Source organism: Elephantulus edwardii, unplaced genomic scaffold (assembly GCF_000299155.1).
Source record: "Elephantulus edwardii isolate Elephantulus edwardi_28Jun2011 unplaced genomic scaffold, EleEdw1.0 scaffold00038, whole genome shotgun sequence".
NCBI classification, from domain to species: Eukaryota; Metazoa; Chordata; class Mammalia; order Macroscelidea; family Macroscelididae; genus Elephantulus; species Elephantulus edwardii.
The window spans coordinates 13,301,848-13,325,871 of NW_006399788.1; the positions used below are offsets into that span (position 1 = coordinate 13,301,848).

A 24,024-nucleotide genomic window follows, 5' to 3' on the forward strand; every position below is an offset into this window, starting at 1 on the left:
CGTTAAGAGACCCTGGTGAAAAGCTCTATTCAAAAGTGGTTCACCTACTGTTAGAGGCTCATTTCTGTGGGTCAAGACTGGAGTCAAAGCATAAGGTGAAATCAATCTCCTGAGAGGTTGGGTAGGTTTTTTTTTCTTAAATGATTGGGAAATGTTATGAAGAATTTTCTAGGGCCCACATTTTTTAACAGATAGAGGTGCCTGTGGCCCAAAGAGGAAGCAGAGAAGAAATGTCAAAAGGAAGAATGGCACAAAGAATAGTTTTTATTTACACATCTGTATTGTAAAAAAAGAATACAATCCAAGAACACAGACTTCCCTGGTAAGGTCATTTCACCCTTGGCTGAATAGAGGCTGCTGACTTTATCTGAACAATTACTTTTCTAAGGAAATGAGTTGCTGGTCTCTGAGGCAATCGGTCTCCATCTGTGGCTTTTCTGTGTACTTTAAAAAGGAAATCAATGATGAGTGAACTAAGTGCTCCTTTATCCCTGGAGACACAGCCCACACATTCTTATCCTAACATTTTGCTCTCAATTACTCTTGTCCAGAGGGGTCCAAGACTTTTGGATTTGGCTTGATTTTCTCTATTTGACTCTCAAAAACTTGTAGAATGAAACTCCTTCTTCAAGTAATAGCTTAGAGAACCGTAACACATGAAACAGAAAAGATGTAGCATTATATTAGCATATATTTATTTTATCATTTCTCATTTATAACATTTACTTTCTATACTTTTGGTAATGAAAACAATGAGGCCATTTTCATAAATACAAAAACACATGAAGCCAGGTAATAATTAAGGACAATTATATCACTTTGGTTCAATAGTACTGAGGAAATGTACAAATTAGATAATCACAAATGGTATCTTAAAAAAAAAGTTTTTCTTTCTTTAGTTAAAATGATCCACAGACAGAAAAAAATAAATTACTGTTTCAAAGTCAAATCACTAACAGTGGTTAACAGCTGTCTGAATACTGATCATAAATACCAAACACAATAAGCACTCAAACATACAGTAAAAGCATTTAAAGTGGTCTCTTAATGCAATGTGATTACAAGTTGACAGAATACATATTTATCTTACTGTGAGATACACTAAAGAAGGCATGCGTTGAACAGATACATAAGTCTCATGAAAAGAATGACTCTCAACTTACTGAGGGATTTCTGTGTTCTGGAGATCTGCAAAGTGCTTAAAAGGCATTAAGTCATCTGATCCTCACAACAATCCTATTCATTCTTCAGATGAGGAAACCGATGCTTAGAGAAGTTTGGTTTCTTTCGTACACAGAACACTACCTTGACAGTTATCATCAGCAGTGTAAAAGAGCTGTGCCTGGAACTCAATGGACTGGTGCTCAATGATGTTAGTACATTTCACATCACAAAACACATGGGCCGGATTTAAACCCACATGCAGTGCTATAGCTTCCTGACGCATGAGCAATGAAAAGAGGCTCAAATATGTGCTCAGATACCACACAAGCAGCTTGGTTCCCAGGTTGGGTTACAGAAAAAAAACAGGTTAACTTGGAAAGAAAAGGGAATTATAATAAACCATGCTATAATTTTGTTTTAAACAATTTTAGGTCTACCTGTTAGTCACTGTGGATTTCAAGATTGAAAATGAATTTTAAATATGGAACTAGTTGAGGAGGGGATTCCACGCTGCCAAACACAATGTGAGCAGCACAAACTGGAGAGTGGATTAACATAAATCAGGAAGTATTGGCTTCTCTTACATTTTTAACACTGAGAAACCTACTTAATCGTCTGAACTTGTTTCTGATTTTTCCAAAACTGCAAAAATGATACATCAGGGCTGTTATACATATTACATGAGACATGCGTAAAACACCAGCACATAGTAGGCCCTCAATAAATGTGAGTTTCCTTCCTCTCCTCTTGCCCTTTGTATCAATCAAAAGCCTTCCTCTTTAACCTGCTCACTAAATGCAAACACACCCTGCACTCTCCCTTTCCTGCTTATTTTCCTTGGCTTTTTGCCCATTCTTTATGGACACCACACTGACTGTACTCTTGAAGGAGGGGGCCTAGGTAGGGTCCTGTGTCTTCAGATTCTAATCCGAGGTCCAGTCCTGTGACCAAGTATCCTGATATCTCGCAGAGAAGGGGAAGATGAGCTTCCCATGTAAGGAGAAGAAAGAAATCTAAAGGCTGAGAAGGTAGTATGTATTTGGTGATAAGAGTTTTATTGGCGCTGTGGGCTTATTTATATCTATGGTTATTACATTTTCACTTATCTAGGCCATTTGCTCCACTAGCCTGTAAACTCCCTGAGGGCGTGGCCCACGTCCAGGAGGCTATGACTCTTAGGCCTCCTTATAAAGTGCTTCACAATGCTAGATACTCAGAAAGAAATCTGCTGCCTGGAGAAAAGACTTGAGGAGTAAAAGATGTTAAGATTTTTAAATATTTTGCACAAAAATATTTTCTGTGTGTCAATTATGTCTTCCTTTTATGTCTGTTTATGATAAATTTGGATGTTTCTAGGAAACTTGAAGTACTGGCGTTTCAGATTCCTTTCAGCTTATGATCTAATTGGAATGTTATCTTCTGTTATTAATGATCTATGAAGGGGCCAAAAACCATTCAGTTATTTGTTCTCTTAGCAGAGTTAAGACTTGGATGGAATATCTTGATTTTCATTCAAGAAAATAAAGAAAAAAACAAAGATCTTGTCCCAGTAAAAAGTGTCTTTAAGCCTTCTACCATAATCCTACTCCAAACTGGACTTTAGGGGTTGCCGGGATTAACCCAGTGGCCAAAGGTTTCCCCTTCATCTGGATCCTCAAGATTCTCATGTTCAAAAGAGGCCTCTTCCTCCTCTTCTTCTCGTATTACCTTCATTAGGTCAAGGAAGCAGGGAGGCGGTCCCTGATCCTTCAGCTCTCTGAGCCGACACCACAGTATTTCACTAAGGCTCGCCCCTGCCATGACTTGTTCCAGGCGCACCTGGTCTGCGATATTTCTAGGAATGGCACGCTTCTCTACAGCTTTCCGGAGCAAGGTTTCTAACCGTAACACATAGGCAGAGACTTTCTCGCCTTCCTCCTGATAGGTCTTCAGATACTTAACCTGTGAGGTCCTGCGGCTCTCCAGGCTTCCAAACACTTGTTTAAATGCCTCCAAACACTCTTCCACGCTTATGGCCTCATTGTCTGCCTGGACTATGTGCATGAGGTCTAGGGCAGGGCCACGCAGGCTTTCCATCAACCACCTCTTCTTTTCTGCCTCAGCTACTGGCCACTCTTTGACTATCTCGTTGGCTTGTTCCAACCAGACTTCAAAGGGCTCTTCCTCTGGGGCAGGAACAGCACTGCCTGAGAAAATTCTCAGTTTCCGGTATCTCATGGGCAGCAGTGGCTGAGGTGCATGTGCTATTGCCTGTCCCACCAAAGTAGCCAGTAACTCTGGGGATATACAGGGGACAGTGGCTGTCGACACTCCCTCATGTCCAAGGACTCGGAACATACTTGTTAACGTCTGCCCCTCATTTTCTAAAAAGAGGTTCAGTCTTTCAAGAAATTCGGTGTCCTGGTTAGGGGCTTTAAAGACCACTTTCCACATGCCACCCCTTCCCTGCACCTCACTGGGGACTGCTGAGATATCTAGATCCTCCATCAGCTCTATTAAGATGGCATAGGCATCATCCTGTTTGCGGAATATTTTGCCAAGGATTCTGTAACTGCCCAGGGACTTCAGATTCTCCTGAAGAACCTCATGAATCTCAGCCTCCTCACAATCCACTGGGATTCCCATAACCATCAGTGACTTCTGAGTATCCACACTCATTATCCCGCACCAGTCCTCTAGCAGTGCCAATGCCATTGTCCTGAATACGTATGAGCTCTAACTCCAAGTGTACTAGTGAGTGTGTGGTGTGGGGTATGTGTGTGGTGCAGATATGCACTGCCTTAGAGTTCCCAGGGGTCCTAGATAATCAAGGGAATGTGTCCTAGACTTCTAGGTAGTCTCTGTCTTCTGGACCAATAACCCAAGGGGCAAGAATGTAATGGTTCTGGAAAAGAAACCCAAGGTGAGTAAGTTATGTCTCACAGTTCTCTTGCTGCTGTTTCTCTCAGGAATGCTGGCTGTCTTCTCCGATCACTGGGGGACCTGGAACAGCTGCTTTCACCACTGTCTTCTGGTCTCCGACAATTCCCCTCTCTAGTCAGTGGTCAAACCCTTTCCACGCTGGTAGTGGGAACTCCTGATGAGAAATCTCCTAGTGAAACAATTTTCAGTTTTACCATATAGTCATTTTCTTCCTAGGAAGCATATTCTAGTTTGGGATGGATATGAGTGTAGAATTGGAGTTTTGCCTTCCACTGTTCCCATGACAAACCCACTGTCAGATCTTAATATAGGGATGGTTCTCTTTGAGACCAACCATAATCCAACTTCCCCAACATTTATTATGTCAATGTCTAAAGTCAACTGTGGACAAGATGCAAGATCCCTCTCATATGAAACATAAAATCAAGGCATGTGGCTAGATACCTGCTTATATGTTCCAGAATGTTCCATAGGATTCAATTTATTCAGCTTCTAGCAGGAGAAAGGGTCACCCAACTTCATACAATGGTATTTCTGAGTCTAAGCTCCAGCCAAGCCAATATGTCCTAAAACACAAATAATAATAATAATAACAACAATAATAATAATAATAGTGTTTTTAAGACTCAGTAATATCCAATGAAGAAGATTTTTGGTATACTTACTAAAAATATTAAAAGTTTAAAAATAATCTTTTGCAATTGAACAGATCTACTAAATAGCTATTGGGTTGCTTTTGATTAAAAACTTAATAAAAACAAATGGGAATTGTCAAATATTTAAGAGCAATTTAATATGGAAATAATAAAATTTATTTAAAATCTGAGAATCAAATACTATAACCATGGACTCATGGACGCATTCATTTTTGTCACGCCTGGTTATTTATTCATGACTGGCCAAGTTATTGACACAACACATTTTCTTCTTGCATTTGAATTTAAATAATAGTCCATTAGAGGAAGAAAGAAGCACATCTACTGAGCTTGTCCTAGAGGGCCAGGAGAGTGTAAAACTGCTGGTAGGATACATGTAGTGTGCTCCAGTCATTTTTGCCTTGGCAGTCAAATCTTCATTGATCTGAATGAGGTCCACATGTCATGATGTCAACCTATAGTTGGCACAGCAGCTGCTCCAGCTCTGGGTGCATCTCCTCAGTCCTTCTGGAAGGTGGTGAAGCATCAGGACTACCAGGGAACCAGGAAGACAAAATGCAACTTTACCTTCATCCCCTGAGGCTCAAGGATCCATGATTCCTACCCATGGCTTTCATAAAAAAAGAGCAAATGAAACACCCTTAGTACCCAATAGGGCCCTGAATGGAATGACTACTTAAAGATAGGAAGACTAAAAATCTTGCAGTTTCTCACATAAACAGAACCAATAAAATATGTAAGAAGAAGAATTAGATTTTCCTGGGGAAGAACCCCCAGTGGGATTGTAGTATCAATTTAACGAAACATGTTGACCCTGGGCAAAACATCTTTCTCAGTGTTAACCTGGAAAATAGGAACAGTAAGCCTGTCCATTCATCTAACAGCAATGCTGTGAGTTGGACCTGATGTCATTCACGTGAAAGTACTTCATTCAAATGAAGTCAACCTGCAGCTAAAGCCAGAAGGCATAGCTCATAGCTCCAGGTCTCTTACTGGCTCTACAAGTTTATTTTCATTCTCTTTTCATTCAGAGATTCCTTTCAATATTTGATGGTTTCAACTTCAGACTGTGATGAGCTGTTCCCCTAAATTTAAATCCATTCACCATATTCATCCACATGGGAGGGGCTCAGTCTGTCCTGGGGTTAGGCGTGACAAAGGGACTGAATCTTGAGCGGCACTGCCTGTACAACCGCCCTGCGGGAGATCGCCACTCTTAGCCCTAACCCTCCCTCCCAGGTTACTGAGCATGCCCGGATGTCCCTGTGGGCTTTCAAAGGCAGGGCATGCTTTCTGCAGAATTTTTCCTGCTGGAAGAGGGGCTACACTTGATTACAGCCAGGGACTGACACACAGAATGGATGGGGCATAGAGAGTAAGTAATGACACAAATAAAAAATGCCATTTGGCTGCCCATCAACTCGGTGGTCACAGTTGGAGCACACATATGAACGCACCATGCTTTCACACATTCTGGCCCCCCTTGTTCCTAATTTTCTTTACTCTTCCAGATGACGCATACTAGGTCCTAGTCTTCCAGTGGGCATACGCACTAACGCCACCAGCTCGAAAAGGAGGCTTCTGGTCCGGCCTGGCCAGCCGGCTGGGCTATGTCGCAGTGCGCAACAGGGGAGTGGGCGAGGCAGAGGGATGGGGGATTTAGAGAGTGGGCTTTATTCCTTGTGCTTTCCCCTTAGGAAAAGAACGATGACAGAACAAATCAAAACACTATCCTCGGCCCTTTATAGAGTAGGGATGCAGAAATTACAGGAGGCACCTCCGTGGCAATAAGGCGCATCTACATCCTCTGTCTTTTTACAAATTGTCACGTTATGAATTTGCAAACTCTTCTTGCTCACTCACTCCCATAGACCATGAGCCTGTAAAATAAAAACACAACCACCCCACTGCAGCCGCACCGCACAGGGCAGAACGGAGTAGAACTTCCCACTGGGTTTTCAAGGATCTATAACTTTATGAAAGCACAGGGGGAGTGGGCTCGAACCACCTACCTTTCTGTTAGCAATCTAGGGTTTTAATTACTGCGTCACCTGGGTTCCTATATCTCTTTCGCCATACACCTCATTTGCTACTTCCCTGGGTATCTCTACCCCGCGATAATGCACGCTCCCACCCCTAGGGATGCACCAAGCAAGGATGTTCTCGCTTTAATTTTTGTTCCCATCCAGACCCTTGGGTAGACTGAGGCGCTGGTTTTCCGCACCACCTGCGCCATCCTTTCTCTATTCCCAGGGACCGCTCCCCAAACCCCACTGTCCTGACGCCAACCAGCTGGTTTCCTTGGCTCCATCCATCAGCTCATATACTCTGGGGATGAGAGAGAAACCCTACCCTCTGCACCTTTTAACCCCCGGCCCAACTCCGCAATGCGGGGTGGGGGAGAGATTCCTGGACCACTCGGGTGGCAACGGGGCGCGCGGGGCTAGGGACTCTGTGCTCCAGCGCTCGCCTCCACGTACCCAGCCCCCCTACTCACCCTGGCGCCAGGAGCGGTCAGCAAGCCCTCCACTCTGCAGCCATTAGCGGGTGGTCTGGCGTCTTCACTTCCGGAGCGCGGGGCTCTGGGCGGTGCGGCGCGCCCCTCCCCTGCTCCGCGCCCCGCCCCGCGCCCCGCCCGCGCCTCCTCTCCTCCCGGCGCTGCCGGGAACCGGCTGCCTCTCGGCTCGCGCTGCCGCAGCGGCCGCCCACCCCGACCCAACTTTGCAGCTCGGCCGAGCTCGCGCGGCGGCGGGGGGCGTGGGCAGGGAGGGGAGGAAGCAGGGCCGAGGGGAGGGGCCGGGAGGGGTGGGCAGCCTGCTCCAAAGCCCTCCTTCCTTTCTGTACACCTTGCGGTAGGCAGAAAGCGGCAGCCAAGGCAGCAGGCAAGGGGTTTGCACACATAGAGGGAGACTTAAGGACTAGTAGACAGACGGACGGACGGAGAGGACCCTTCCTCTAGCCCACGCGCCATGGCGGAGAGGAAGCAATCCGGGAAGCAGGCAGAGGACGAAGAGGTCCCTGCCTTTTTTAAAAACCTAGGCTCAGGCAGCCCCAAGCCCCGGCAGAAATTCTGTGGCATGTTCTGCCCGGTGGAAGGGTCCTCGGAGAACAAGACCATAGATTTCGACTCGCTCTCGGTGGGCCGGGGCTCAGGGCAGGTGGTGGCTCAGCAGCGGGACGTCGCCCACTTGGGCCCTGACCCGCAGACGCCGTACTCCCGGCAGGGCCGGCGGGCCGGCGGGGAGCCATCTGTTGAATCGGGCCGGAAGGTGGAGATCCGGCGGGCCTCGGGCAAGGAAGCCCTGCAGAACATCTACGACCAGGTTGGTATGGAAGGGCCGTGGGAACCAAGGACGGGGCGCGTGGGAGTTGCCCTCCCCCTCCCAGCTCAGTGGAGACCCAAGAATCCGAGGGTGCACTGTCTCCTGCTCTTCCTTTAATACTGTCTTTCTGCATCTGCACACACACCCCACCCTACCCCGCCCCTTCTCCGCCCAGGGTGCGGAGAGCTCGTCAGTGGGCGGCTGTACACCCACAAAGGATGCCCGTAGCACCCCGAACCTGGGAGGTGGAGGGTGAGGGGTATAAGACAGGCGTATCCTTCAGTTGAGGGTCGCATGGAGAGGGGTGGGCCCCGGTTTCATTCTTCTTAAATCCTCCCGAGCGGCTTCCGATTGCAGCTGTGGCTGGGTGCCCCACCCTTTTTTGATGCAGCTTGGAGCGTGGAGAGGAGGGGTTCTTGTGAAGGCCCACGAGTTCTCTTGGGTTAGTAAAGGGTCGGGGATCCGGCCATCTCTCCCTTCTTGACCCTGTGCGCTCTTGGGCTGCATCTTTCCCGGCGCCTTTTGCTCTCCGGTGCGAGATCTGAGGCCAGCACCATGGTCAGCGCCGCTCCGGACCGCCTTGGAGAATATCACCACCCTTGACTACTGCTGGCGGCTTGAGAAGAGAGAGGGAGAAGGTGGAGTCACCCGAGGAAATCCAGACGCTTCTCAATACCCATGTGGAGAACAAAGTTCCGCTGAGTATCTCAGAAAGGGTTTCCCAGAGCACTCCCCCGCTGCCACTATTTGGGAGTCGCTTTGAGTATAGGAACTGAAGTCCTCACCTTTTAAATAGATTGTCAAAGAAGATTATACCTCCTGTACGACTAATGCGGGGAACAAAGAAGTCCAGATTGAAAATCCTTGATTATGAACAGCATGCATTTTAAGTGCAATAGCTTTTTCACACTCCACTTTTTCCTGTATCTGGGTGACCTTCACACTTTTTTTTTTTTTTTTTTTTTTTACCCCACAGGCACAAATTTTCAACAAATCTCTGCAAGGCATAATGTTTTGACATTTGTTTGTTGTCTCTCTTCTGCACCCATTGGCTTTAGCTTTCTGTGAAATGAGAAATCAATGGATGGTTACTGAAAATCTATTGTGTGCCTCGCTTTGTGGGGCAAGAAGGTTAGGAATGAAAACTTGAATCTAGTTTCTTCCCAGGGGTCTTCCAGAGTAGCTTGGAGTGGCCTGTTCGTGTTTAATGTAGGATGCAACAAGCATTTATTGGATTCTCAGGTGTGTACTGACAGTGAAAACATCATAAAAAAAATTAAGAATTGGTGATAAAGAGCTTAGAAGAATGATAGTTTCCTGATGAAGCAGAGAGGTCTGCAGCTTTTGATTGGTAGGAACAGTTCTAAGGTGAAACATTTGCCATCAAACTCATCCTAAGATGAGTCAATTAACCATTTAACTTATAGTTCCCCTCTCCGTTCTCTTCACTGATTTAGTCATGTAGGAGACTACTTGATGTGAAACACTTTGCTCTCTGAACATGTTAGGTGAGGACCATGCTCATAGAGTATCATTGTTGTTGGAGTAACCTCGTGTACAGCAAATTGTGCTGGTAACTCTAATGCCCTGGAGGGAGCCGAAGCACATTGTGGAGAACAAGCAAGAGAGCATTTATAAAATGGTGCATTATGTGTGGTAAGGGTGGCTGCCCATAATAATGGAAGTAAATCAGAATGCAAGTTTGAAAGACAAATTTGCACTGAGTTAAATAACACATCTCTTTCCCTTGTGTGTTTAGAAGCTTAGCTATTTGATCACCAGCATTGTTTGGACACTACCTAAATATAATGTGTTGTTGTTAAGTGCTGTTGAGTTGCAGGCAACTCATAGCGACCCTATGAAGGAGAGTCCTCAACACTTGGGTGCCTTTCTTCCTCTCTCCAGGTTCAAAGGGTTTCCAGAGGCAAGCTATTATGGAAGTGGATGCCACTCCTTCTCTCAAGCTTGTTTTCATCGGGGAGCTCCACCCCACTCTCTGTCTGTGTTGGGTAACCAGCCATTACCCCATTTGACACATCAGTGTCACAGACCTAAATATAATAGAAAGTCTAAATTGTATGCCTAGGGTACATGGAAGGAAAGATTTGAAGAGATAACCCTCAACCAAAACCAAAGTGGTTTAGCAAACCTTAAATCAGATATTTACTGGATATTGTGTTTGCTTTGGCAGCACATATACTCAAATTGGAATGATACAAAGAAGATTAGCATGGCCCTTGCACAAAGAAGACATACAAGTTTGTGAAACATTCTGCATTTTTAATACACCATGGACTGCTAGGAAAACAAACAGGTTTGTCCTGGAGAGAGTGAAACCAGGCTGCTCCTTAGAGGCAAGGATTCTGAAGCTGTGTCTGACATACTTTGGGCATGTTGCAAGGCGTGATCAGTCCTTGGAGAGGGACATTATTCTTCAGAGGGTGGAGGGACAGTGCAAGAGAGGAAGACCCTTGATGAGATGGATTGATTCAGTGACTGGAGTAATGAGGGTGGGTGTGCCAGAGATAATGAGGTTGACACGGGATAGAGCAGGGTTTAGGGCTGTTGTACACAGGGTCCCTACGAGTTGCAAGTGAGTTGATGGCACTTAGCAACAACAAAGCTGGATATTGGTTTTTAAAAAAGAGAAACTCACCAGAAACAAATAAAACACCTACCCGAAACTTGGATCTGCTTCATAGGTGACCCTCCACTGAATTTCTGTGGCTGTAAATGGCATGGAAAGAGATTGTCCAGCTTTCTCTCAAAGAGCTGCTAGTGGATTTGAACTGCCAGAGAGGAACCACTTCCGAGCAGCGCAGCTCCCTACACGCTACCCTACTTGAAGAGCTCAGAGATTTGTTACACAGGGTAACTCTGACTTGACCTTTCCGCAGCCCTCCCAGGATTTAATCCATGCTTTATAGCATAAAGATTGTTCCCATGGGATTGTTTTCATTTAGGTCTGAGAGTATTTACCTGGATTGATGGTTACAGTGTTTTAATATTTCATGTTGCCACTGGAAGGATCAGCAGTTGGAACTCACCAGCTTGCTCTATGAAAGAAAAGACATACACGATTTGGTCCTGTAAAGATTTCTGCCTAGAAACCCCTGTGGGGCAGTTCTACTCGGTCCTTTATTGTTCTATGTCAGAACTGAGTCTATGGCACAAAACAATGTGTTAATTTCCAAAAGAACAGCGGGGCCAACTATCTTAACCAAAATGACTAGTTATTACTTATCGTTGTTATACACATTGATTCATCTACAACTCATAGTGACCCTATGAATGACAGATAGAACCTTGCCCTATCCTGCACCATTCTCATGATCTCTGCCATGCTTGACCCCATTGTTACAGTCACTGGGCCATCCCAGTTTGTTGACCGTCTTCCTTTCTTTCTCAAACCCTCCGCCTTTGCCAGTATGTTGTCTTTTTTCCAAGGACTAGCCCCTTCTGACAACATGCCCAAAGTATGTGAGATGAAGTTTCACTATCCTTGCCTCTGATGAGGCTCTGGTTGCATTTCCTCCCAGACAGATTTGTTTGTTCTTTTGGAAATCCACAGACTATTTAATACTCTTCTCCAACACTACAGTTAAAAGTCAGCGATGCTTCCTCTGCCATCCTTATTCATTGTCCAATTTTCACATGCCTAGGAGGCAATTGAAAATACCATTGCTTGGAATTCTCTTAGTCTTTAAACTGACATCATTGCTGATAAGCACTTCAGAGAGGTCTTCAACAGTCAATTTTCCCAATAGGTACGGTGACTGCTAGCTTCTCAGTGCATTTTTATGGGAAGGTCTGGCACAGAAAGAAATGGAGAGACCTAGAGTGAATAAATCTTGGGATTCCTGACTAAAACCCTTCTCTTTCCTCTGAATCAATATTTACAAGTGTTACTAGGGTATGTTCAGAAGAGGAATTCTGCCTGCTAAGGACTCTGCTGTTCATCTAGCAAGGGAAGGAACAAGATTTCTTAGCCCAGATACCATGTGATTCATGTGTGTTTCAGAGGGTGGAGTCTGCATTTCCTGAAAGTAGATCAAGGATGTCAGTTTAAATACTAAGATGCATCTGATCCAATCCATGGTATTTTCAATTTCTTCCTATGCATGTGAAAGTTGGACAGTGAGTAAGGAAGACGGGAAAAGACTTGATGCCTTTGAATTCTGGTGTTCTAGAAAAGTACTGAACATTTCATGCACTTCCATGAGAACAAGCAAGCCCGTCTTGGAGGAATTGCAACCAAAGCGCTTCAATAGAGGCAAGGATGATGAAACTTCATTTCACATACTTTGAGCTTGTGTCAGTAGAGTTCAGTTCTTGGGAAAAGGCATCATTCTGGGAAAGGTGGAGGGTCAGAGAAAGAGAGGGAGACCCTCAGTTAGATGGGTTGCCACAGTGGCTGCAGCATGACAAAGGTTGTGAGGATGGTGCAGGAGAGGGCACCATTTATGATCTGTTGTTCATATGGTCACTGTGAGTCCTACTCAGCTCAATAGCCTGTAACAACAACAAATGAAATAGCTGCAGACTGTGAGCCAGTCTACACAGCAAAGGCTAGAACTGGGATGTTACCTTTTGGTGATGAGATAGGGTTAGTGTCGTGGGTGTGAATGAAGAGGAAAGCTGCTGATCCTATTATTCTATTTTGTGTTCCTTGCTTGAACCCACCTTGGGCTGCAGTGATGTTAAATTGATTCCTGTCTGTGAAGGACCCCTTGGAATAGAAGGCAAAAGGGCAGCTGTGCTGGCCCCATTCTCCCTCACAATACTCAGCTTCCTCCCTTCCATCTCGGGATTCCCTTTCTTGAACCCCAGTTATGGCTTAGTGAGAACCAGTTATTCAGCCAGGTATACTGAACACCCCTTTCAGGCTCTGCTCCCTGTACATCATGAGTAGGTGTGGGTGGTAATGATGTGATTCTCTTTCTCCAGGGCAAGTGCCAGTGTATGGATTATTCAAGAGTGGTATTGAACTTGGCAAAATTATTATGTCCCTGAAATAATTTTTTTCTATTATTTTCCAATCTGTGTCCTTGTCCTTTCTCCTTGTTGATTCTTTCCCAGTCTTGGGTGCCAGTAGCGTGATCTTATGTATAACACCATGTGCACTTTCCATCCACCTAGTGAAGCCCTTTTTACATCTCACTTCATCTGAAAGGTTGAGAAATCACTCTCTTCTCCTTGTACTCTGTTCTCCCATTGAAAATTCCTTCCTGTGATAATCTTAGCTATAGAGAAGTCCCAATGATTAAAGTCCTTCACACCTTACGTGAATGATGAATAGCACACATCAGGCTCAAAGATACTTGTTTGAAGGAAACTCTGTTGGCCTACTGGCAAGAAGCTGCACTGCAATCCCGAAGGCACATGGTTCAAATCCACCAGATGCTCTGCTGGAGAAAGAGGAGCAAACTCCTCCTGTGCCAGTCGGATCCAATTTGACAGTACACAACAACAGCAACAAAATTAAAAAAGATACTTGTTTGGTAAAACTAGTTTGTTAAACAAAATGAATGTCTAGTTAGTGGAATGTGTAGTAGAGTATGGATGGTAGCCTAGAATAAGGGTAGTAATTTGATACAGTGGTCTAAAGGAGAGATACAGATATGAACATTTGTGAGTTTAGGATTCTGTAAACATAAGACCTTCCTAAAATGTTATGCTAGGAAAGGTGGAGGGTCAGTGATAGAGAGGAATACCAGGTGGGTTGACATAGTGACAACAGCAGTGGGCTCAAGTATGCCAGAGCGGATGAGGATGGCACAGGATAGAAGAGAGTTCAGATCCGTTATTCACAGGGCTGCTATGAGTCAGTCTTCTCGATAGCTCTTAGTAACAAGACCTTCCTAGGTTCAAAAGAGAGGAAAAAGGAGCTACTTATAATCCATAATTATTGATTGCTCAGAATTTCCCCTACTAATCACTCACTTAATTATATAAGTAGTTAAATTGTAGCAAATCATTGATGATTTAAAAATTTGTTGCTTTATCAGGAGTTCTGCAATTAATCAGTTGTTGGACAAAGTAAGAAGGGTTATTTTGGGAGTGAGAGACAGATTTCCCGACCTCATCTCTCTCAGTGTGGAAGAAAATTTCCACTAGCTACACAGCCTTACCAGTCTTTCCTTCCTGTAGTCCTGAGTAGAGAGGAGAGTTCCAGTCATTGACCTGCCTTGACCCTGCTGTCATTGACCACAACTGGCCATGACAGCTGGCGTGTTGCACAGCACATGTACTTATGGCTCTATGCCATGGAAATCAGGGATTTAGGCACAGAGGGTTCCCAGCCTGAGTAAGGACAAGCCAGGGGTTCTTAAAGGACATTTCCTTTAAGTGCCCTGCTCTACCTTACTGAGAAAGAGGAGAAAAATCAGAACAGATAATGGATTTAAACATGCATTGCCATTGAAGGTCAGATCTTAAAGAGACCCTGTGGCTGATTGGTTATCTCATAAATATGAAGAAAGCAATACTCAGAAAAACACTGCTTTGAGGTGGAGAGTTCCAGCAATGAGGACTGAAGTCTCTTTCTGTCCTGCTAAAGTTCTAAACTATCTACACTTTATTAGTTATGTAGCATTATATAGCACTAGAATGTTCCTTTATACTCTTTTGTTGTTAAGTGCTGTTGAGCCACCTGTGACTCATGGTGACCCTATGTACAACAGCCCTAAACCCTGCTCTATCCTTTGCCAATCTTATTGTCTCTGACACACCTATCCCCATTAACCCAGCCACTGAATCAATCCTTCTCATCGAGGGTCTTCCACTCTTATACAGTCCTGCCACTCTCCCAAGCATGATGTCCCTCTCCAAGGACTGTTTCCCCCTTACAACATGTCCAAAGAATGTCAGATGAAGCTTCAGAATCCTTGCCTTCAAGGAGCAGAATGGTCTCGCCCTCTCTAGGATGAATTTGTTTGCTCTCCTAGCAGTCCATGATATATTCAACACTCTTCTCCAACACCACAGCTCAAATGCATCAATTCTTCTTCTGTCATCCCTAGTCATTGTCTAGCTTTCTGATGCATAGCAAGTAATTGCAAAGATCATGGTCTGGATCAGGTGCACCTTAGTCTCCAGACTGACATCATTGCTCTTCAGTACTTTGGAAAGGTCTCTGACAGCTCACTTCCCCAGTGCAATTTCTGTTTTAATTTCCTGGCTGCTGGTGTAATGTATATTTCAAAACTGTACCCTAACACCGAGAAAGGCATTATTTCCTTTCTATAATTAAGGAAAATAAGACTTATTGATGCTTAGGGACTTACTCCAAGGCCTTGCTAGTTAGTTGATTCCAGAATTAGCATTTATACCAAAATTTCCTGATTTTGCCCATGTTTCTTCCAACAAATCATGCTGTAGTTCACATGTACAACCAGAGATATTTCATAAACTGTTAAGATAAAAATTTAGATAAAATTTAATTTTTAGGCAAAATACATTATTCAGGCTTCATAGATCTCATGGCATGGGCTCATGCTGAAAGCTGTACATACTCTGTTTTATTAGCCAAATCCAACTCTATCAAATAGGTACTACTATTATCAGGCCTTTTTCCCATTCCTGCCTTTATAATGACCCTTTGCTTTCCTCATATATGATATCCTTCATGCCATCTTCTATCTTCTTTAGGCTTTGGTTGTTGGCATTCAAAATATCAAGTCTATTATTGAAAGGGTTTTTAAATTTAGGTAGGGTAAATTCAACTTTTTGGTAAACTCATAAAATGATTTCATTTTTTTTTGGATCCACAGGCCAATAGCCATGAGAGCAGCAGTCAAGAAACTAAAAATCTTGACAAACGTACCGATAAAAATTTGAAGTTATCGGTGATTTCGTTATTCCTTGTAACCACAATTAACATCCATTGTAGCGGCAGTTACAAAATAAGAAGACGACTTGTATTGGGAAAAGCTGCCATCAAAGATCTCTTTAAAGTGCTAAATAGCAAGGATTTCAGAGGAAGATTACCCCAAGGACTGCAACAAGCACAATGAGATTGTGAGGATGGCCAGAGTTTGTCCTACTGGACGTAGGGTCACTAAGACTCAGAGCCAATGAAATAGCACCTCACAACAGCAACAACTCTTAACCTTATTTTTAGAAGAAAAGTAAAAGAGTCAAGGTACATGCTAATTAATAGAGAAGCTAGGATTTGTACCCAGGCCTATATGATTAGAGAGCTTTTTAGTCATAATGATGTACTGAATTACACTAATTATACTGTTGTTATTATGTGTCATCAAGTGGCCTGCAATTCAAAGAGACCGTATCTCCAATAACGCTGAGCGCTGTCCTATCCTGAGCCAATCTTACCGTTTCTAACTCCTCTTACCCCAGGGCACTGTGATGACAGTGTGAATTTTCTACTAGTATAAATTATGAACTACAGATGGTGAGAGAATCATTGATGGCTGGGACTGATTGATGCTTGGATTTATCAATTTGCAGCTCAAACCCACAGTAAGGTCTGGGAGTGCCTAGTCCTGGCACCGCCGTTCACTAGATGGGTTACCTGCAGTCATCTGTTTCAAACTGTCCTCAGATGGCTACATGCTCGTCTCCAAAGTTCCTTCTCTCCAAATCCATTATAGGCTCTGAAAAGATGCTATGCTGTCTTTGGGTGTTCTTTGTCTCTTTATAGATGTAAAACCCCCCACTTAAAATAAAATTAATTTTAAAATTCTTAAAGCATATAATTCCATGACTTTTAGTACATTCACAATGTACAACCATCATGACAGTCTAAGACATTTCATTGTCTCCAAAAGGAACTCAGTACTCATCACAGTTACTCTCCATCCTTCCTACTTCCCCCCACCTCCATCCTTCCTACTTCTAAAGAAAAAAAAAAACCCAAACCCTTTGCCCCTGAGACAATTCAAACTCTTAGTGACGTAGAATACACTTGACCAGTAGGGTTTCCAAGAGTGTAAATCTTCTAGGAAGCAGGTAGCCACAAAACAGTTCTTCCTCCTACAGAATCCTGATGGATTTGAAACAGCAACCTTTCCGTTAACAGCACAGTGCTTAACTCCTGTGCCACTAGGGCCCCTATCCTTACCCAGTAATCCCCAGGGAATGCTAGGATAAATTCTCTTGATGGATTTACCTAGTCTGAACCCTTTATATAAGTGGCTACTTTCATTTAGCATACTGTTTTCAAGGTTCATCTACAGTGCAGCATGAATCAGTATTTCACTCATGCCATAGTTGTATATCTTTTCATCAATTGATGGACATTTGGATGGTTCCCAGCTTTTGGATGAATGATGCTGCTGTGAACATTTGTGTGCATGCTTTTACTTAAAGATTTTGTTTTCATTCTCTGAGGATATACCTAAAAGTCAATCGATCTTTCCTGACATAGTTTCTGCCTTTGCTGTCATCCAACTTCAGGGTTGCATAACTATATTTTTTCTTAAAACTTTAAAGTAAGTTTTGTTTCTTTAAATTTAAACGTGGTAGCTAATTTTTTTCTATAACTTAAAGTCTAATTTAATTTTCCAAATAGTCAGTTGTCCTGATGCAAGTTATTGAATAATTGATACTCTTTTCCTAACCAAAACACAAGCCCACCATTGTTGAGTCTAGGAACTCTCCATCTGCTTTTGAAGGCTGCATCTTCTTGGGAGGAGAGAGCCCATCTTTCTTCCCTGGAATGGCTGGTGGTTTTGAACCACCAGTGTTTCATTACCAGCCTAACAATGTGCCACCAAAGAACCATGTGATTTTTCCAGTTACTTGAAATATCTCCTTTTTAATATAGTCATCATTTTATATATACTTAGACTTCCTTTATGGCTTTCTTCTCAGTTTCATTCATCTGCCTTACTAATCTTGTGGTGGTTTAATCCCGTTTTAATTACACCTTGCTAATATCTTTGCAAGCTTTTTTTTTAACCATTCAAATGAAGTTTTCATTCAAAATATTTTCCGTTATGTTGTTAGTTGTTGTTAGATATCATTGAGTTGAGTACGACTCATAGCAACTCTATGAACAAAAAGACCTGAACCTAGTCCTGTCCTGTTCCATCCCCACACTTCCTGATACACAAGAGTCCATTGCAGCAGTGACTGTGTCAATCCACCTGGTTGAGGGTCTTCCTTTCCTTCACTGACCCTTTCCAACATAATGTCCCTCTCCAAGGAATAGCACCCCCTAGCAATATGTCCAAAGTATATGAGGTGAAGCCTCATCATTCTTGCCTCCAAAGAGCACTCTGACTGCATCCTCTCCAAGACATATCTGTTCTCTTGGCCATCCATGGAATGTTCAGTGCTCGTCTCTAACACCAGCTACTTCCGAAATAAAAGGCTTTTGAAAGCCCTATGAGCACTAAAAAAAGAGGATAGTTATAGTAGTGTACTGGTAGAACCCAGATTGGAAGTCAGTTGAAATGAGGAAAATCAATAACAAACATCATTTAACAATTGGTACATGGAATGTACGTAACTTGAATGTTGGAAAACTGGAAATTGTTAAAAATGAAATGGAATACGTGAATATCGACATACTACACATTAGTGTGATTCAATGGGCCAGCTATGACCATTTTGAATCAGATAATCATGTGGTATACTATGCCGGGAGTAAAAGTCAGAAGAAGAATGGTGCTGCATTCATAGTAAAAAAGTAAATTTCAAGTTCTATACTGAAATACAGGATGTGTATTTCATGTGGGTGATTTTCAATTACAGAACCTGTAATTATATGTAATGTCATTGTAATGTTGTTGTGTACCATCGAGCCAGAGTGACCTATCGCTGACCCTCCAGTGGGTTTTCAGAGGCAATTAAATTGAATGGGAGGAGATTGCCCATCTTTCTCCCACAGAGCAGCTGGTGGATTCTGTGTGTCTTTCGGATTGCAGCACAGTCAACTGTGCCTCATAGTGACCCTATGTACAAAAGCTCTGAACCCTGCCCTATCCTGAGCTAGTCCCACTGTCTCCAACACACCTGCCCCCATTACCCCAGTCACAGTGTCATTCCATCTCATCGAGGGTCTTCCTCTTCTGTGCTGTTCCTCTACCCTTCCAAGCATGATGTCTTTCTCCAAAGACCAGGCCCTTCTGGCAGCATGCCCAAAGTATATTTGATGATGCTTCAAAATCCTATCCTCCAAAGAGCAGCCTGGTTTCACCCTCTCCTAGACGGATCTATTTGTTTTCTTTGCAGTGCATGGTATGTTTGAGTCTCTTCTCCAGCAACACAACTCAAAGGCATTGATTCTTCTTCTGTGACCAGAATTACATGGAATTATAGGAAATAGTTATTTTTATTGTTTGTGGCAAATATTAGATTATCTTCTTCACATGATTATATTTACAGGAGCTATGTTGGAGAATGCTGCTGATATCTCAGTTCTAAGTTTCATTTCTGACCTTAATTAGATGACCTTCTATTGTGGTAAAGAATTGCCTTTCAATTCCTACTTGTGTATATGGTCAATGATCTTAAGTCAGAGCCACCAGCAACATCCCTATAGTTGAGCCAGCTGGATTTAGTCCTTGTTGCAATAAGAGGGAATGCATGGACTATGTGGACTGTGTGGTGTCTCTGGAAGAGGATAGTACAAAGTTCAAGATGTGAAGTTTGGTAAACAAGATGCATGAGTTTGGAAAGTTCCCTACAAGAAGCAAGAAATAAATCTCTAAGGGTTAGGTAGTATCACAACATGGACGTAATGGTATAATTGGATATCTCAATAAAGTTTATCTATAGGGAGAGCAAACTTGCCTAAGGTTAAAGCTGTAATTGCTAAAGAATTAGTATTCACTGATAATAGCCAGGACTGGGAGAGGCTTCACCGAAGTTTGGTTGACAAGTATTTGGTTTCTGATTTACTATCAGATGGCAAGAAATTCAATTACTCATTTATGAAGCAACATATATGAATTTTGAGGATGCATATCTAGCTTTGTTAGGAATAAACTTGGAGGTCACATGGGAAACATAATTACTCACAGCAAGCTGTTTTCCTGATAACAAAGAATGAGGTAGGGGTTTCTTTAACCAATGCTGTTTTCTAATTCACAGAGCTTTGTACTACTATTGATAATAACATTATCAATAAGTACTAAAAGATTCAGTACTAATATTGTCCACTAGACAACTGTTTTATTTTACCTGACAAAATAACTATATTTTCTACAAGATGTATATTTAGATAAAAACTGATAATAAAATAAGAATTTTTCTAAACAATTAAGGGTGAAAACCCAACTGAATAAAACTATTTTCTCCAACTCTACTCACTAAACTTTTTCCGCTTCAATAACAAAATTAGTAAAAACACATATTCAGACACGTTCAGCTTTGCCTGCTGGCTATTCATTGACCTAGTACAGTGAATATTACACTTTAAACACTTCATTGTCCTAGCTTTATTATTGTATACCAGCAAAAGTATCTCTTTGTAATGTTATTTTTTGAAATGACTTTTGATCTGTTTTGATCTGTTTGTGGCACATTTGGTCACAACCTAATTAGGTTTTGAGTCTGAGATTATTGTGCAGGATTCAGGCACTCTGGATAGAACAATGCAGAGGTATTCTTAAACTTTTTTAGGCCCAGCAAGACTCTGGACTGTTTTTAGGATCTTTCAGTGTTTTAGTGACTAAGAATGATAGAGAAAGAATTGATGCCTTTGAGTTGTGGTGTTGGAGAGGAATATTGAACATATAATGGACCTCCAAGAGAACAAATAAGTCTGTCCCGGAGACAGTGAAACCAAGTTGCTCCTTGGAGGCAAGGATTTTGAAGCTCTATTTGAGTGTTGCCAGGAGGGAATAGTACTTGGAGAAGGACATTATGTTTGGAAGGGGGTCGGAAAAGCACAAGAGAGGAAGACCCTGGGTAAGATGAATTGACACAGTGACTGGAGTAATGACACAGTAGGTGTGTTGGAAAATTGACTGACTCAGGATACAGCACAATTCAGAGCTATTATGCATAGGGTTGCCAGGAGTCATAGTAGCCTTCATGGCATGTAACAACAACAACAAAATGACCTAATGGGGAGTTCAGGTGGTTTAGTGGGTAAGGAGTTATGCTGCCAACAACAACAACAACAAAAAAAACAACACATGCAATTCAAATCCATTAGCAGCTCAGTGGGAGGAAGATGAGCAGTCTCTTCTCATGTGTTTTATAGCCTCTCAAAACTGCCTAGAGGGTCAGCTATAAGTTGGTTTAAACTCGGTCACACATAACAAGAACTGGCATTGCCACTTCTTAACAAGGAGTTACATTGCCAACCCAAAGGCAGGTGGTTTGAACCAACCAACTGCTCCTTGGTAGAAAGTTGAGCAATCTCCTGTGTGCTTCATAGCCTCGAGTTTAATGATTTGTATCAGATGCAGGAGCGGCTTAGTGTTCGAATTCTCATCTTCCACATGGGCTGTTGTTGTTGTGTTGATGAGTAAACTACAACTCACAGTGACCCTGTGAGGAGTGGATGTGAACCCTGTCCTATGCTTTGCAATCCTCATCATCTCTCATATACGTGGACCCACTGTTAAAATCACTGTGTCAATCCATCTCCTTGAGGGTCTCCCTCTCTTTTGCTGACCCTCCACCTTTCAAAACATGATGTCTCATGTCCCTTTCCAAGGACTGGCCTCTTCTAGCAACATGCCCAAACTGTGTGAGATGAAGTTTCACTCTCCTTGTCTCCCCTAATTCATGACCAGTGCATCTCATACACAGTCACTGCTCAGCGTCAGCGGAGGCTTGCGTGTTGCTATGACATGCAACAGGTTTCAGTGGTGCTTCTAGATTAAGACTATCGGGGGGAAAAGGCCTGGTGATCTGCTTCTGAAAATTCCAAAATGAGAATTCCAAAATTCTCATTCTCAAAAACCAGCCCTGGAAAAACTCGTGCATCACAGTGCTATGCGGACACATATGCCACTGCTGATTCCTGATCAGCCTCACGGTAACTTGTTGGTTAACTACTATTGATTTGTAAGAATTACTCAAGTATGTGGGGTACTATAGTTTCCTCTAACGCAGTCCCATATGGCTTCTATTGACCAAAATGGGCTTGTCCACGTGAATTCAAGAGTTCCTTTCCTGTTACTGTCTTATCCTACCACCTACAGGTAATGACCATGTCCTCCTTGAAACACTCTTCTTTTTTTCTTTTTTTATTTCAGTAAAGATTTTATTTGTGTGAAGGTTTACAAATCATGTTGATTTTTCATGCAATCACTTATGGATCTTTTGTTTATAACATTAGTTAACACTGATAAATATATTTAAATCATGACAATGTCTGATCAACCAACCCCTTAATGTGGATTTCCTTTCCCTTCACCCCTCTTGCCTATTCATTAATTTTTCTTCCTCTTTCTCTCTCTTCTCATTTTTGCTAGCCTCCAAGTTTGATTCTATTTGTGTGGAAACTTTTTCTTTTTCCTATCAACTCATGAGAGCCTGGAATTGAAAAAGAACAAATTGCATCTTAATATTATTATAATAGTCTTTTATCTTCTGGGCTTCCTTTTAAAAACCTTTAAAGACCTGTAAATGCTGGTTTACCTTAGCACACTGATAGGGATGTACTTTTTGATGTGTGCCTTATTTACAAGTTGTTATGTGCTGTTGAGTTGCTTGCAACTCGTAGTGACTCTATGTTTGACCACTTTGAACCCTGCTCTCTCTTGAGCCTATTTCATTGTCTCAGACACACCTAACCCCATTATCCCAGGCACTGAGTCAATCCATCTCATCTAGGGTCTTCTGTTCTTGTGCTGTACCTCCACCCTTCCAAGCATGATGTCCTTCTCCAAGGGCTGGTCCTTCCTGACAACATGCCTAAAGTATGTCAGATGGAATTTAAAAATCCTTGCCTCCACAAAGCAGCCTGTTTTCAGTCTCCAGGACAGACCTTTTTTTCCTCTTAGCAGTTCATGGTATGTTCAGTACTCTTGTCCAGCATCACAACTCAAAGGCATTGATTCTTCTTCTGTTATTCTGAGTCATTGTGCAGCTCTCTGATGCATAGCAAGTTTTGTGAAGAGTATGACTTGGATCAGGCACACCTTAGTCGCTAGACTGACATTGTTGCTCTTTAGTACTCTGGAGAAGTCCTTGACAGCAGATTTTCCCAATGCAATTTGTCTATTGATTTCCTAGCTGCTGGAACTAAGTGTTGACTGTGGAACCAAGGAAGATGAAGCTGTTAACACTCTCAATCTCTTCACTGTCTATTATGATGCTACCAATTGGCCCAGTGGTGAGACTCTGGGGTTTTATTTTCTGTTGAGGTTCAATCCATATTGAAGGCTTCAGTCCTTGGTCTTCTGCCACAAATGCCTCAGGTCCTCCTCAGTTTTAGCAAACAAGTTTCATTTGCATAATATAGGTTGTTGATGAGTCTTCCTTAAATCTTGATTCCACATTCCTGCTCATAAAGTCCAGTCTCCCGGATGATCTGTTCCTGTTCTGCATGTAGACTGAAAAGGTATGGAGATAAGATTCATTCCTGGCTTACACCTCTCCTTGAATCATGCAGTGTTTCTTTGCTCTGTTCTGACAACTGCCTCCTGAGCTAAGTATAGGTTTTGCATAAGCACAAGCAAGTGTTCTATGATTCCGATTTTTCTCAAGGTTAGTCATAGATAATGCTGTCCAATCCCAGGGCTTTAAATACATATGCTAATGAGAGACCAGTCCTTGGAGAAGGACATCATGCTTGGGAGGGTGGAGGGACAGCGCAGGAGGGGAAGGCCCTCTATGAGATGGATTGATTCAATGACTGGGGTAATCGGGATGGGAGTGTCAGAAACAATGCCACTGGCACAGGACAGAGCAGAGTTTAGGTCTGTTGTACATGGGGTTGCTATGAGTCGCAAGCGACTCGATGGCACATAACAACAACAAATGAATTCAAATTTATATTTCCAACCCTGACCTGTATATACACTTGGCTA

At 42.8% G+C, this 24,024-nt stretch overlaps 2 protein-coding genes across 3 annotated transcripts in view; one reads left to right on the top strand and one right to left on the bottom strand.

Annotated features, from left to right (window-relative positions):
- Positions 1-2,763: 2,763 nt before the first annotated feature.
- PNMA2 (paraneoplastic Ma antigen 2) lies at positions 2,764-3,858 on the bottom strand. The gene has a single exon (XM_006884921.1). The coding sequence runs from the start codon at positions 3,856-3,858 to the stop codon at positions 2,764-2,766; it is 1,095 nt and encodes a 364-aa protein (XP_006884983.1).
- Positions 3,859-7,579: 3,721 nt separating this feature from the next.
- The window catches only part of DPYSL2 (dihydropyrimidinase-like 2), a 174,750-nt gene continuing 158,305 nt past the window's right edge, over positions 7,580-24,024 (top strand). Inside the window, exon 1 of one of the 2 annotated variants that reach the window (XM_006884854.1) lies at positions 7,580-8,065. In XM_006884854.1, coding sequence (XP_006884916.1) covers positions 7,712-8,065 — 354 coding nt within the window. In that variant the 5' untranslated portion in view covers positions 7,580-7,711. Of the gene's footprint in view, positions 8,070-24,024 lie in introns of both variants that reach the window. The other variant, XM_006884856.1, reaches the window with a different exon arrangement.

Bases quoted from the DNA above. Each gene is read 5' to 3' on its own strand.
- PNMA2 (XM_006884921.1), bottom strand. From the start codon at position 3,858: ATGGCATTGGCACTGCTAGAGGACTGGTGCGGGATAATGAGTGTGGAT.